Source organism: Pyxicephalus adspersus, chromosome 7 (genome assembly GCF_032062135.1).
Source record: "Pyxicephalus adspersus chromosome 7, UCB_Pads_2.0, whole genome shotgun sequence".
In the NCBI taxonomy this organism is placed as follows: Eukaryota; Metazoa; Chordata; class Amphibia; order Anura; family Pyxicephalidae; genus Pyxicephalus; species Pyxicephalus adspersus.
Genome location: NC_092864.1, coordinates 8661668 through 8677446, shown reverse-complemented (window position 1 = coordinate 8677446; position 15779 = coordinate 8661668). Strand labels below are relative to the sequence as shown.

General features: G+C 38.0%; 1 protein-coding gene across 1 annotated transcript; it reads right to left on the bottom strand.

Moving 5' to 3' along the window:
• Nucleotides 1–266: 266 nt before the first annotated feature.
• On the bottom strand, nucleotides 267–1187 carry LOC140334645 (olfactory receptor 8D1-like). Its single transcript, XM_072416884.1, has one exon. It carries the CDS (start codon nucleotides 1185–1187, stop codon nucleotides 267–269), a length of 921 nt encoding a protein of 306 aa, XP_072272985.1.
• Nucleotides 1188–15779: the final 14592 nt, after the last annotated feature.

The following is a 15779-nucleotide window of genomic DNA, read 5'->3' as shown; positions in this document are numbered from 1 at the left end:
CATTTGGGAAAATATTAGCAAACATGACACTTGCAATTTTAGAAGTGTATTAGAAGTGAAAAAATCAAATTGTAGTTTAAAGGTAAACATGTGCTATTACCTTTTTTTTCCTTATATTTGGTGGGTGTTGTATTTTAAGGGAATATATATATATATATATATATATAAGTTTTGGGGAAGAAAAAGTGCGTCTTATACTGCAAAAAATACGGTTTATATATATATAACACATAACAGGGCTTGGAGTAAACAATGTCTTGTTAGTATTATGACAACAATTTCCACAAAGAATTCATTACATCTTTATTTCGTAGACTGTATATGAGAGGGTTCAAAATGGGCACCACTGTGGCATAAAACACTGTTAAGATCTGTTCCAGTATGTCATAGTGGTCAGATGGTGGCATCATATATACAGCTGCACCGGATCCAAAGTAGATGACCAGGATGGTGAGGTGGGATGAGCAAGTGGAGAAGGCTTTTCTTCTGCCATCCTTAGATTTAATACGTAGTATTATCCTGATTATCTTTACATAGGACATCAAATTGCACACAAATGGAACAACTCCAAATACAAAACTATCTGAATACATAACTCCATAAAACATTTCAGTCCCCCCACAGGAAATATTGATCAGAGCTTTAACATCACAGAAGAATTGGTGAATGGTAAAAGAAGAACAAAAGAGCATTTTTAAAATGGAACTGGTAAATAAAAATGAATTTAAACACCCACTGACCCAGGTAACTATAATTAGTATCATGCAGATATTCTTGTTAAGTATACGGTGATAATCTAAAGGGTGACAAATCGCAACATATCGATCATACGCCATTATAAATATTATCATAATCTCAGTAATGCCTGCTAGAAAGACAAAATACATCTGGATAAAGCATTGTGTGAAGGAAATGGTGTTGTTCTGAGAGAGTAAGATGTAAATGAGTTTTGGAACAATAATAGTTAGGTAACACATATCAATAATGGACAAGTTACAGAGAAATAGATACATCGGGGTGTGCAGATGGAAGTCCAAACATATTACAGTAATAATAATGACGTTTACCAGAATTCCAAATAAATAGATTGATAAAAAGAAGACAATGTTGAATATGTAAAGTTTATTGTCGGCTTTCATGAAAAATGGCAAAATGTGGAATGCTAGCACAGATGTATTCCTTTCCATGGGACGTTGCTATACTATTCTTCAACAAAATGTATGTTGTGCTTCAGAGAGATCTATAAAATAGATTACCAAAGCATTAAACATTTGAAATTAGTATCTTGTATCAAAATGCATTGAGTTTCTTAGCAAATACAAAACAGCCTCAGCTTGTCTTCCATGTCTTGTGCTACCAAATATCAGTAGCGTTGCTTACAATTGCAATGTTTTCAGTTGCGTTTCAACACTTATTTGAAACATTCAATCCACACTTTTAAAGTGAGTACACTTTTCTGTTACAGACTGTGGCTATTCTTTATCTTTAACCCCCCAAGCAGTAATACCAAGTGTGACTCGAGGTGGACTTTACCTGCAAATAGCGGAAATCCTGAGTCACACTCTGGGTCGCTTTAACCTAACCTAGCTTGTTCCTTCGCTGTCCCCCGGCGTCCTGCTGGTCCCCCCAGGTCCTGGGATTACCGTATTTTTTGCAGTATAAGACGCACTTTTTCTTCCCCAAAACTGGGGGGGAAAAGTTAGTGCGTCCTATACGACAAAGGTGTGATAAAATAACTAAAATAATATACTCACCCGATACCCAATCCTGCGTTTGTCTCTGGCTGCAGCAGCGTCTGTCTCCTCTTCTCTCTGGCAGCAGCACGTGTCTTCTCCTGTCTGTAAAGCAGAGCGAAAGAAGCCGGCACAGCGCCACCTGCTGTTCCCTGTCCTAACTGCCGTACAGTGGAAAAAAAGCACAGAGTGATCAGAAGGGGAATTTGAATGACAGAGTGATCAGAAAGGAATTTTGAATGACACAGAGTGATCAGAAAGGGAATTTGAAAGGCATAGAGTGATCAGAAAGGGAATTTGAATGGCACATGAGTGATCAGAAGGGGAATACCGGTATGAATGGCACATGAGTGATCAGAAGGGGAATAATCTTTCAGAATCTTTTTTTTCTAGATTTTCCTCCTTTAAAATTGGGTGCGTCTTATATTCCGGAGCGTCTTATAGGGCGAAAAATACGGTACATCCTTCCTTCTCGATCTTCAGATCTCATCTTCATGCAGAGACGATCTCCGGGGTTTCCTGTTAATGTCGGTGCGGGCAGGAGGATCGGTGGAAAATTCAAACAATTTTGTATTGGGTTCAAAACAAAATAACTGTATTAAGTCCAATAGAAAGAAATTTTCACAAATTATTCTTTATGTGTGTAACATTTTGGGAGTAACATGTATTCTTAAGCAAAAATGAACATTTATGTGTTCAAACAAATGAAAAGGACAGCCCCACAAAATGAATAATACAGAAGCGCCAGATATTTTTCTTTTCTCAAATATAAAATTCAGTTTTATTTGCTATAAATTATATGGACTCGCATTTTAAAAAATCAACTATTTTCCTTAAGTGAAAACAACTTAAAGCTTAAAAGTTAAAAAAGAGATCTTTTTTTTAACTTTCAACTTCCATACCAGGCCCTATAACTTACCTCAACTGTAGGGGTCTCATAGTTAGGGGGCAGGGCCTTTTATTCAAAGTTAGTTTTCCAAATTGTGTAGGTTTTTTGGGGGGTTATAAGGTGGAATTAAAAGTCTCTTGCGGGAAAATAGTACATGGGGTACATGGTACCCTTTTTTTGATATCCAGAAAGGAAAAAGTTTAATTTAAAAAGGCACATTGACACAGATAAAATACTTTTTGTGTCGGTGTGCCAAGATAGCAATTGTGAATGAAAGACCAATTGTGATGCCAGTACATTTACCTTTTTCTCTGGATTCAGGGAGGACATCAGAAAACCTGGAGGAAACCTACCAAGACAGGGAGAGAATACACAAGCTGTAGAGCAGTGTGACCCTCTGTAGCTCATCTTAGAAATCTAGTGAATACTGGGCCAATTTTATACTCTTCTGGTCTCTCCTCTAGGCATTTATTGTGAATAAAAGAGAAGCCTTTGGGGAAACATCAATTATCATCGAGGTATACTAATGTCCCCACTGAAGTTGTTCTCTGCCTAAGGCTGGTTGATTTGAACACATTTTTTTGTATCAAAACAGATAATTAATTATTAATTAATGGAACTTAGAATAATTTATTGAAACCTATATAGCCATTGTGTTTTTCTAATTGTGTGGAAGGCTTAGAACCTTTGTCACATTGCTATCTGTGACCACACTGGGGAGACCTCTATACGTTTTGATGACCACTGTCATGCAATGGGAAATCCAAAAAGTTTTCACTAGGATATCTTTCAATATGTCACCTATTCTAGTGACATATGTGTAGTGGAGGACCACCACAAAGTCTTCTCATTCTCCATGGTCTATGATCCATGACTGACAAGTGGGGTATACCACCCTTGTGGGATCACATTTTCTGGGTTAAGAGGTACTCTCAGACTGCAGGAGAGGTGTATGAAGCACACTAGAGACAGTAGATAAGGTTGAAACTGACCTGCAGTTAGTTTTATTAAAAGGTTGCATAAGATAAAACAAAACAAAAATAAATCCTAGCTAGTCAGGCACTAACTAAACAGTAGGCAGAATCCTCTCTACCAGTTGGTGGCTAACTCAGCCAACTCAACACAAAGTTCCAGCAACCTTTACTCACAAGGTTACAAACATGGTTCTCACAGGAAGCTTCCCTGTGCTCCAGGTCAGAGAACTTTCTTCCTCTCCTTCCCTTTTTACCTTCTGCTCACAGCTGTGCAGTAATTAATGACCAGACAAAACCAAACTCTGGCCTGGATCAGAACCCTTTTGAAAGACATGCAAAACCCAGGCCTGGAATCCCAGCAGACATGTTGCTGGTTAATCTCTCCCATAGGAGAGGAACCGTGGAGAAATATACCTTCCCTCAAAGATTACTCCTTTTGCCATGTCACACAAGACATAGACCAGACAAAGGGACATGCTTGATTTTCCATGGCAAAAGATGGCCAGTCCTTCTATAGTTTTACAAGACCTTGCCTGGCTGTCCCCAAGGCATACTAGCTTTGGGTGGCCTTTATGGTAGATTTTACCTGATGTGTTCCATATGCTGTGATGTACTGGTGAAGGGGTCCCATAATTCTGAAGAGATGAAGACCAAGGAGTAGGCTGGGATATAGGTGACACAGCTGTACAATCTCTCAACAAATCAAGTGGCACCACAAATTCTAGTGATGCCCCCTATCAGGGAAATTAAGTGTGGGTTACATAATGGCATGGGTTCCCCATAGACCTGCATATTGTGTTGTGCTGCATGACAAAGCTGTGCTTAGCTGTGGAATAGTTAATCACAATCTTTATTATTTTTGGCCAACACCAGAGAGAAAATGGCTTTAAATGGTTTATCACAATCTGCAGTATTGCCAGCCACCACCTAAGGAGGTCTTCCTAGGAAATGTTGGTTTGAGTATGGGGTGTTTTTTTCACAATTTTGAAAACCACATGCAGTCTATAGAAACCTGTTATCGTTTTGTATATTTTTCGTTTTTGCAGCTTGCCTAATAGCCTTAAAAATTTCAAAAAATGTAGGATTTAAACCCTATAGGATTCAATAGGGCCCACATATAATTTTGGGTTTATAAAATTTGACGCTAGAATCCTTAAACCTTTAAAAAACTGAACCCAAGCAGATTTGCTTATATTTGATAGTCACAATGTTGGCATACAATGTTGTTTTTCTGTTATTTAATTTAAGTCTTCCATAAACATTTTATCTTCATAATACAGTCATCTGCCTGATTTTCCTGATGGTGTATACTCAAGTATAAAACACATTTCTTCCCTCAAGATGTCATTAGAATAATGATCTCAGTTTATTACTCAGGTCCTTAAGTAAAGTAACAAAATATTGCTATCAGAGACATGAGGCTTGAGTTTATTACACACTTTACATGAGGGCACAATGCTATTTACTGGTGGGAAACCATAATGCTTAAAAGATCATTTAACTTCATCATACTCGACTCTAAAGTACAAAATACTTTAACCTGTAAAAATGGGGCAAGGAGAATATAGGATAAGAACTTAGCCTGTGTGATTTTATTTTTTCTTCTTTGAAATAAATGTTTTAGTAATAACAAACCATGGATAAATGTATTCGCATCATTTTTTTTGGCATTTCTAATCATTAATATTTTAAATGTTAACAGTAACAGCTACATTTTGTGCCCTAGTTTAAACCTGTGTCAAAGCATTTTCCTGTATAAATAACTGTGTCATTTTATATTCAGATCAGTTTATATTCAAATATATATGGTGTGTAGTCTAAGGTACCTAAATATTTAAACAATTCCAGTAAAGCCTTTTAGTTCATATACAATGGGAAATGGGTACCTAAATTAATCTTATGGAAAGTAGAGTAATAAGAAGAGAAAAATGTGGAAGGGTTATGTTAGCAGTCACTGACTATTTATCTGCAAATTCTACAAATACAAATTACCCAACTAGAGCTGCATATATAGTTCATAGCACTGGCTGAAGAATCTATCATTGTAGAGGAGTTGGAGTTAATAGGTTAGTTAGATGATTGACATTCGCCCTGATTGAAGCATCACTAGATGTCGGGATAGCCAATGAACTTTTGAGGACATATAATAAAAGATATGTTTTTTAGTATGCACTTTTTTTTTTACCTATTATAGGAGTAGTTTGTAAGGGGTACTTGGTTCCCGTACACCTATTTCATTGGGTTAAGGGGATGGCTGTCTGGGGGTTCTCCTATTAAAGGGGTTCCCAGATTCTAGAGAGCCCCTGGGTGGACCCAAACAACCATTTAGGGGGCAGGTAGTAGGAGATCTGGAGGACCTGTGAGAACACTTGGCGAAGCTTCTGATTCTGACATACATTTTGGTGTCAATACTATGGTCAGAGTCTTAGCAACTAACTATAAAAGTCAATGGTAATGGCTAAATCAACAAAATAAAGTAAAGTTAAAATCTCTGGAAAAGTTTTTTTTTTTTTATCAAAATTGACCTGGTGGCTGCTTATTCTTTCTCACTGGACATGAGTTCACTTATTTTGGACAAAATACAAACTGATACCACAATAATTATTCTTCAGGTTTTCATCATACCTACTCCCTTTCCTAAATAATATTTTAACTTAAACACAATAACTATAATAAAACAATAAAATAAGAACAATATAGTTATCTAACAAATAAAATAGCAGACATCATGAGCTGCCTGGTGATAGTCTGGATGCAAATTTTACGCTTGCACCTTTAACAATTAAAATATTGTAATAATAAAAAAGCTCCTTTTTTTATTACTCTGTGATAGTAGACAGACTGTGACTGGTGCATATATTAGTTTCGATGTGTGAATAGATAGCAAACTGTGAATGCAGCATATTGTAAACTCAAGTATATTGTAAACTCAACTCAATTCAGATCACCTGTAGGTAATCCATGCAAAAACAAAGTGAATACATAAACTCCACAGTAGAATTACCCTATGTAGATCTTCCTGGGCAGTGGATTAATACAATGAAATGTTATACTCTTCTGATATCTGCTCTGTGCAGAAAGGGAAGCCTTCAGGGAAACCACAATTACCATTAGTTACATTGTTACTTAGTTACATAGTAGGTTAGGTTGAAAAAAGACATAAATCCATCAAGTTCAACCACTGGGGAAATAAACATATCCCAGGTATAAGTCCAGTCCAGAGGAAGGCAAAAAAAAAAAACCCTGGTACAACTTGCTTGAACAAGGGAAAAACAATTCCTTCCTGATTCCATGAGGCAATCGGATGTTCCCTGGATCAACAGTCTCTGTTATTTTTACTTTAAAGCCTTAATACGCAGTTATATTCTGTGCTTCTAGAAAAACATCTAGCTTTTTCTTAAAGCAATCACTAGTAGTTGCTGAAACTACTTCCTGAGGCAGCGGATTCCACATTTTCACAAACCTTACAGTGAAGAATCCCTTCCTTATCCGTAGCTTAGACTTCTTTTCCTCCAAGAGTGCCTTCTTGTTCTTTGTAATGATCTCAAAGTGAATAATGGGGAAGAGAGTTCTCTATATGGACCGTTTATATATTTATACAAGGTGATCATATCCCCTTCTTAAATGTCTCCTCTCAAGGGAGAATAGATTCAGTTCATCTAATCTCTCCTCATAGCCCTCGCCCTTCTCTGCACTCTCTCCATTTCCACAATGTCCTTTTTGTGAACTGATGATCAAAACTGGACTGCATATTCCAGATGTGGTCTGACCAATGCTTTGTACAGGGGCAGGATAATGTCTCCATCTCTGCAGTCTATTCCTCTTTTATTACAAGAAAGTACTTTGCTCCAGAACCTCCAGATCCTTTTCCATTTCTGACTCCCCCAAATGTATTTCCCCTAGACAGTATGAAGCATGCATGTTGTTAGCTCCCAAGTGCATCATTTTACATTTATCTATATTAAATGTCATTTGCCACTTGGCTACCCAATCAAACAGTACATACAGGTCTGCTTGTAGATTATAGACAATCCTGAACCCTGATTGACTTTTCTAAACCTTTCGAGCCTAACTTGCATATTAACCGTCTCTGGGGTACAGTGTCAAATGCTTTAGCAAAGTCCATGTACACTATATCAACTGCTATTCCACTATCTACCTGTTTACTTACTTCCTCATAAAAAGAGAGTAAATTTGTTTGACAACTTCTGTCTTTCTTTAAGCCATGCTGACTATCACTATCAATATTATTTTCTATCAGAAGCTTTTTTTATGTGTTTTTTTTTATCAAACTCTCTAGGACCTTTCCAAATATGGACGTTAAACTAACAGGTCTGTAGTTACTTGGTAATGACTTTGCTCCCTTTTTGAAGACAGGAACCACATTTGCCTTAAGCCAATCCATCGGTACCTTGCCAGTGATAAAGAGAAATAATGGATTTGAAATAACTGAGCTCAGCTCTTTAAGGACAGGTGGATGTAATCCATCAGGTCCTGGTGCTTTGTCAACCTTAATTTTTCCCAGCTGTTTGTCAATCATATCAATTCTGAGCCATTGTGACTCATTTAAAGCAGTGACTTTGCTATTATGAATTTGGACTTGAGCTCTGCCATTTTCCTTTATGTACACAGAGCTAAAAAAAGTGTTTAGTTAATCTGCCTTGTCTTTATCCCCAGTTACTAACCTAGCGACATCCTTGAGGGGCCTACATGCTCAGATCCTAACTTTTTGCTATTAATATATTTGAAAAATTTGGGGGGGGTTTGCCTTACTTTCCCTTGCAATCTGTCTTTCATTTTGAAGTTTTGCACATTTTATCTCCTTTTTACAACTTTTGTTATATTCTTTATAGGTTTCAAAAGGTGAAGGTGATCCTTCATTTTTATATTTTTGAAATGCCCTTTTCTCGTTCCTTATGGCTTTTTTAACATCCACTGTAAGCCACATAGGTTTTAATTTTAGCCTCTTAAACTTATTACCCATTGGAATATATTTTTAGGTTTGCTTTTGTAGAACAGACTTGAAACATTCCCATTTCTGTTTGGTGTTCTTTGAGGACAATATTGTCCCCCAGTCCAAGTCACAGAGAGCCTCCCTTAATAATGGAAAATTTGCTCTCTTAAAATTAAAAGGTTTTATTTTTCCTGCTTCCTGTTTACAGCTAACATTAAATGAAATCATAATATGGTCACTGCTACCCAGATTCTCTTTTATTTGCACATTTGTTATAAGCTCTGCACTGTTAGAAAGAACTAGGTTCAGCAGAGTATCACTTTTAGTTGGGGCTTCTATAAACTGTACCATAAAATTATCTTGTATCAAATTCACAAATGTCCTCACTTTTGCTGTTCCTGTTGTGCCATTACTACATTCTAAGTCAAGGTAGTTGAAATCTCCCATGAATTTTACATTTCCACTTTTTGCTGCTTTTTCTCTCTGTGCTAGTAGTTGATTTTCTATTTCTTTCTTAGCACTGGGAGGCCCATAGCAGACTCCAATAATTAATTGTGTGTTATTTAACCCCATATTCAACTCCAGCCATAATCTCTTTATGAAATGAGTATACCCAGGAATATTGACAGCCCAGTCATGCGAAGAACAAAGCCAGGATTCAGCAATGCCAACTAAGTCATAATTCTCTTCATTCATTAATGCATAATAAAGTCTCCACTGAAGTTTTTCTCCTTGGGTTTATAAGTTTTTTTCACTAGGTTGATTGGAATGCAATAGTGTTAGTATCAAAAATAATACTAAATAATAAAATATTGAAAGATAAAAAAGAAAGGGCTTGTTTTTCCCTCTTGGGTTTAAATTCTAATAGACATGCTGGAGCTGTCCCCTAAGGTAATAAGCATATGAAAAAAATATATCCTTTATTTTTTTATATATTAAAAAATAAAGTATTTATGGCTAAAATATTTCAGTTTTAAATTTTTATTATAGTCAGATTTTTGTGGAAGGGTTGAAACCTCTCCTATGTGGAGCTTCCCCTTCTCCACTTGTCTTGGTGACCACTCTCATGTAATAAGACATTTAGTTTGTCAGTGGGATTGGGCTTTAAGGGGAATTGTCCAGTATGGACACATGTCCTGGGTACAAATGTCTAGAAGGAGACTCCCTCAAATTTGGTTGAAAGTTCTTTTTACTCCCTGCTGTGTTACAGACACAGTGGGTAGAGGGGAAAAATCCAGACACCTGTACAAAAACCTGTACTGATAAACAAATGTGAGCATCATGCATCTTTGAATGCCCATTTATTCTCTTTCTTTGACACCATTACTCCTAAATCTCTGTTAGGCCCCTCTCAGGCAGGTAGCATGATATCACCTAAGGTGTGAAGTCTAACTGACACCTGGTATTTACAAGAACATCCAGGGTAATGGGGCTGTAATCTTAGTGGCCACAGGCCTAATAATTGAAGATATCCTCTTTGGACCTCTTGTACTTTTCATGGTTCCAGGACAATTACTGGAAATTCAAATAAGGAAATGATACATTCTACTTATGTATAATCATAGATCTTTGAGAGTGGAATCCCATATAAACAAGTTTAAAGATTCAGAAAAGCTTAAGGTTAGAAATCTGCTAGCTTCCTCAAGCAGACAGCTGTCTCAGGAAGACTTTTTTTCTGTTACGAGGTTCTTCTCAGGCAAGTAGCACAGGATTGCCTCAGGAGTAGAGTCTAAGTGACACCTGGTCTTCACAGGGGAACCCCGCAGGGGTTGATGGGCCAGTAGCCTGGAGGCCACTGAGCTCTTTGCTGCGGGGGGGTCACCAGGTCACGACCCTTGGCGTCACCCTACCTGAGGAGGAAGCAGGAACTTTTGACCACAACCAGAGGAGGTGGCAGAGAAGATCCTGCCAGCCAAGAGACTTGGTACCACCGATTTCAAACACGACACAAGGTATACTGGGTGGATCGTCAAAGACTCAAGCAATGAAAGTCGAACAGCTGCTGGGTTGATGATCTTCATGTCAGGAAAAGGACCAATGAACTTAGGGCTCAATTTTCCAGAGGGGCAGTAAATGCTCAGGTTGGTAGTGGAAAGCCAGACTAGATCCCCAGACCTAAACTCAGGGCAAGACTGCCTCTTCTTGTCAGCTTCCCTTTTTGTTCTTGCCTGTGTTTGGGCCAGACAGGACTTTAATCTCTTCAAATTGTCCGAGATTAAAGTGACATGATCCTGAACATCAGGAACCGAAGACCTGACGGCAATTTGGGAGCAAGGTGGGCTGAAATCTGTAATTAGCAAAAAAAAAAAAAAAAACAAAGAATGAGAGGTGGCTGAATGGATAGCATTATTATGTGTAAACTCTGCCATGGGCGGGGGGAGGCCCAGTCATTCTGAGATGCAACTGAGAAAAAGTGGAGATATTGTTCCAAAGTTTGATTGCTTCTCTCTGGGGATGATAGCCAGAGGACAAAGAAGTATTTTTACAAAGTTTTGTTCTGGCAAAGCGCTTGCCAGAACTTAGAAGTGAATTGCACCCCTCTATCAGTTACAATATCATCAGGGATTCCATGGAGTCTGACTATCTGTTTTAGGAATGCCTCAGCAGTAGCTGCAGCGGAGGGTGTCCCGTTCCTTGTGATGAAATGGGACATCTTAGTAAGTCTATCAACAACTACGAGTATGGAGTTGAATGTCCCCGAAGTTCCACAATGAAATCCATAGATAACATGCTCCAAGGGTGGTTTGTGATGGGCAAGGGTCTAAGTAATGCCCACAGTTTAACTCTTTCAATCTTGGAAAGGGCACAGGTGGCACATGAGGAGACAAAGGATTTACAAGACGTTTTTGGGGAAGTTTTGGTTACCAAAAGGTCTGCTGGATTAGTTCCAGAGTCTTGAACACTTCAAGGCGACCTGCCAACAGATTATCATGGCAGGCTTCTGGAGCAGCATGCTGGAGTGTCTTGGGAACAAAAAACCTCCTATCACGCATCCAGAAATCACCCGTCATGGAGAGGTTGAGGCCTGGGTCTACTGTGTGGGGGCGTGAGGCCCTCTTGATCTGTTCCATCAGGTCAGGACAATTCAGCAGGAAATTTTTTTCTGCCAGATTAGTATTAAGGTGAGGTAGGGTTAGGTTCTCTGGGAACATGCGAGATAGGGCATCAGCTTTAATGTTCTTGGACCCAGGATGGAAGGTCACATGGAAATCTAAACGAGTAAAGAAAAGTGCCCTATGAGCCTAACGGGGCTTAAGCCTTTCTCAAATATTTGAGATTCTTGTGATCTGTGAAGACAAGGATAGGGTGAGCGGCTCCCTCCAAAAGGTACCACCATTCTCCATGAGCTGACTTAATATCCAACAATTCCCGATCTCCAATGTCATAATTCCATTCAGCCGGGCTCATCTTGCAGGAGAAGAAGAGGACTGGATGTAGCAGAGCCTTGAGCCCAAAGCTCAAAAGTATGACGCCAATACCCATATCAGATGAATCAACTTCTAGAACAAATGGTAGGGAAGGGTCCGAATGTTTCAGGATGAAAGCAGAAGTGAATAATGACTTTAATTGGTCAAAGGCTGATTGGGCCTCAGAGGTCCAAGAGAAGGTGGTGTGTAATGGAAAGTAATAATATTCTACTTTCAGGTTTTAGTTACGTTTTTACTTTAATTCATGGTATAGTTCCCTTGATACAGAAAACAAACTAAAAACTTGAATTAATACATACAAAAAAATATTGTCAGGGCTTTAAGTAAACATTGTCTTTTTTAATATTTCAACAATTTCTGCAATGAATTCTTTACGTCTTTTTTTCTTAGGCTGTATATGATAGGGTTCATCATGTGGACTACTGTGGTGAAAAACACTGTTAAGTTCTGTTCCAGTAGGTCATGGTGGTCCAATGTTTGCAGCAAATACACAGCAACAGCTGATCCATAGTAGATGACCATGACGGTGAGGTGGGATAAGCAGGTGGAGAAAGCTTTACTTCTGCTGTCCCTAGATTTAATACATAGTATGACCTTTATAATCTTTACATGTGACATCAAGTAATACCCACTAAAAATACAAAATACATCTGGATAAAGCATTGTGTGAAGGATATGGTAGTATTTCCAGAGAGTAAGGTGTAGAGGAGTTTTGGAACAATAAAAGTGTGACACATATCAATAACAGAAAAGTTGCAAATGGAGATCCAAACATATCACTGTAATGATAGGTTTACCAACATTCCAATGAAATGGGTTTGGAAAAATAATACAAAGTTCAATAATACAGTGTATTGTCATATTTCATAAAGAATGGCAAAATGTGGAATTCTATCATAGATTTATTGTCTTCTATGGGATGTAAAGGATAGTGCATAGAGAAAGAGTTCAGAGAGAAAAATATATAATATTTATATATAATATTTAGCTTTGTTGTGTATACATGTACAGAAAAGTACTAAGTTCGGTAAATTCACAAGTTAGAAATAGTCCCCAACCAAATGAATTTTACACTTGCTAGCTGGTGGGGTGTCCATGGTTTCTAAAATAGATTATAAATACAGAATGTTGAATTGTTTCTTATTGGCTAATAAATGTATTACTACCAAAGTATTAAACTTTACAAATTACAATCTGAAATCTAAATCCATTGAATTTGCAGATCAATAAAAAGTGGCCTCAGCTTGTCCCCAAATTTTTCCAAGTAGCAGTTTCCAATGGCCATGCTCCCAGTTGCACACAAACCCAAATTTGGCACTATTATCAGTATTGAAAATGTTGTATCTACATATTTGAAAGTAATAACACCCTTGTGTTAAAGTCTCTTATTGTGTTACAGTTGCCTGGAGTCTCTCCCACTCTTTATTGTCCTCCAGTAACCATAAACTCCATGCCAGGATAGATGCAATACCAGGACAATTAAACAGCCTTCATTCTGTAACTTTTTGTCACAGAATAAGAAAACACAGTTTGCAAATTCTCTAGAGTTCAGCTACCCTCTTGCATTTGATAGCCAGTGAGCTCTTATTAGTGATAAAATAGTATCTTTCAGAAGAAAGGTTATAGTGAACAAAACATGTGTGCTGGAGAAGTCTTTTGTCAATAAATAAAAGGTATTTATTCCAGTGCACACACAAATACAATATGGTAAGCAAGTTCAAAAAATAAATAAAAAGAAAGTATATGAGGAATGACCTGCTTGATGATACAGATCAGTTCATGAGACAATACGATAGTCCAAGCTCTCTCTTAAAAAAAAAATCCTTCCTTGCAGCCCTGAGAATCCTCCTGTTTGTGATCCCCGGGCACTAGAGGTTAATTAACCTCTAGTGCCCCAGAATCGCAGTAGAACTGCAGATGAACTCTCAATTGAGTTTCTCTATTGAGAGTTCATCTGAGATCAGTTCCCAAGGTCATCGAGCTGTACTTATCATTGATAAGTACAGCCTGGGGAGCATGGGAATTTGCAGTCACAGCTTATAAGAAGGCACACGAGCTGTGACTGCAGATGAAATGATTAGAAACTCCACTGAGAGTTCATCTGCAGTTCAGTTCCTACAGTCTCGGGGCTAAGTACAGCCCAGTGACCGTGGGAACTTTGCGGTCACAGCTGATTGGAGGAGGCACGCAAGTGCTTCCAATTAGCTGTGACTGCAGATGAACTGCTGTCTTGTATGTGTTCTTGGATGGAGATTCTCTATCCAAGAACACATACTACAGTTACACTTGGGCTGCAAGAGCAATCAGGGGAGCTTTTGCCCCCAAAAAAACCCAAATTTCCTTCCCCCCATACACTTTAATGGTGTTCAAATTTGGCATTCAATCACCTACCCAGTGTCACTTAAAACACCATTGGCCTCCAATTGCTGACTCCACATGCATCCATGTGGGAAACCAGGAGGTTAAGATAAAAAGTTCTCTCTATGGTCTGCAGTGTTTTTTTCTCTCCTAACTTGGGTCTTGGGGGTAAAAAGTGCTCATAAATATTTTAATAGTTTTTTTTCTTAAATAATCACACAGATCTGAAATATCAAGGTATTTCTTACCAGAGAGAAGAATTAAACAATAGCAATTTACAATATTAATTTAAGTGAAGTTAAAGAGTGGTTACAAAGACATTTAATATGTTATTCAGAGGATCCATCATTTATGTCCTGTAATCTGGCTTGGCTTAAAAGGAAGAGAGAGGGAGTTTGGTTCTTTTCTGTCCCTTTTATTATAACTAGGACGCCATGCCACTTTCAGCCCTCACTTAGGTGTCCTACCAACCTCACTTCTGGGATCTTCCATCTTTCTGTGCCTGTTGACGTTCCCCAGAAAATGGTATGGTCCTAGTCCCAAAGCTTCCTTGATGGTTATGGAACTGCTGAATTGTCCAAAAACAATGCAAGGCAAGGAGGAAGTCTTTTAAGCAGACCCCAAGTGGGCATTATCTACCATTTTGATCCTTTGGTCAACATCTCCATCTGACTCCTCTTTGTCTTCAGGGACATTCCAAAATAAACCCAAATCAAAGCTCTCCAACAGTCAGATTGAATTCAAACTCAAGTGTATTAATTGGCCAAATGTTGATTTTTTACTAATACTATACTAATTAAACTAATGTTGGGCACTTCAACAGTATGATTTAAGATCCATTTTAGTAAGTTGTAGTAGTCTGATGATGGTATCATGCATTCAGATATGTCTGATACAGAGAAGGTGACTACAATGGTGGGGTGGAAAGAGGGAGGAGATAGCTTAACTTTTTTCATCCTTGAATTTTATGTAAATCATGACCCTTATAATCTGTATGTACGGTAAAATTATTAACTGAAAAAGCCTGGACACAAAGCACTCTCTGGACAGACCAGCCATTGTCTACCAGGATTTCAAGGAGGAGGGAGGAGTTTCTTGATTTTATTTTTCTGACCACCAATTTCAAAGGCTTTTCTTCCCACAGCCCCCCAATAAATTAGTCTTAGAAAGGGTTCCATGAAACTGAAAAAAATATTTCAAGGGTTCCTCAGGGGTATAAATGGCAAAAAAGCTCTTCTAGAAAGAACATTTGTGGGAGATCAAGTACTTTATCAAAGTGAACTGTTACTCAACAGGAAATGATTCATATCATGATCGATCATCATTAATCAATGTAAATCTTTGCCATCATATGCAAAATAAAATCATGTCTAACATTTACTTACATGTGATTTGGGATTTTTGTGACTTTTCATGACATTTCGCCAAGCTATGTAAAGTATC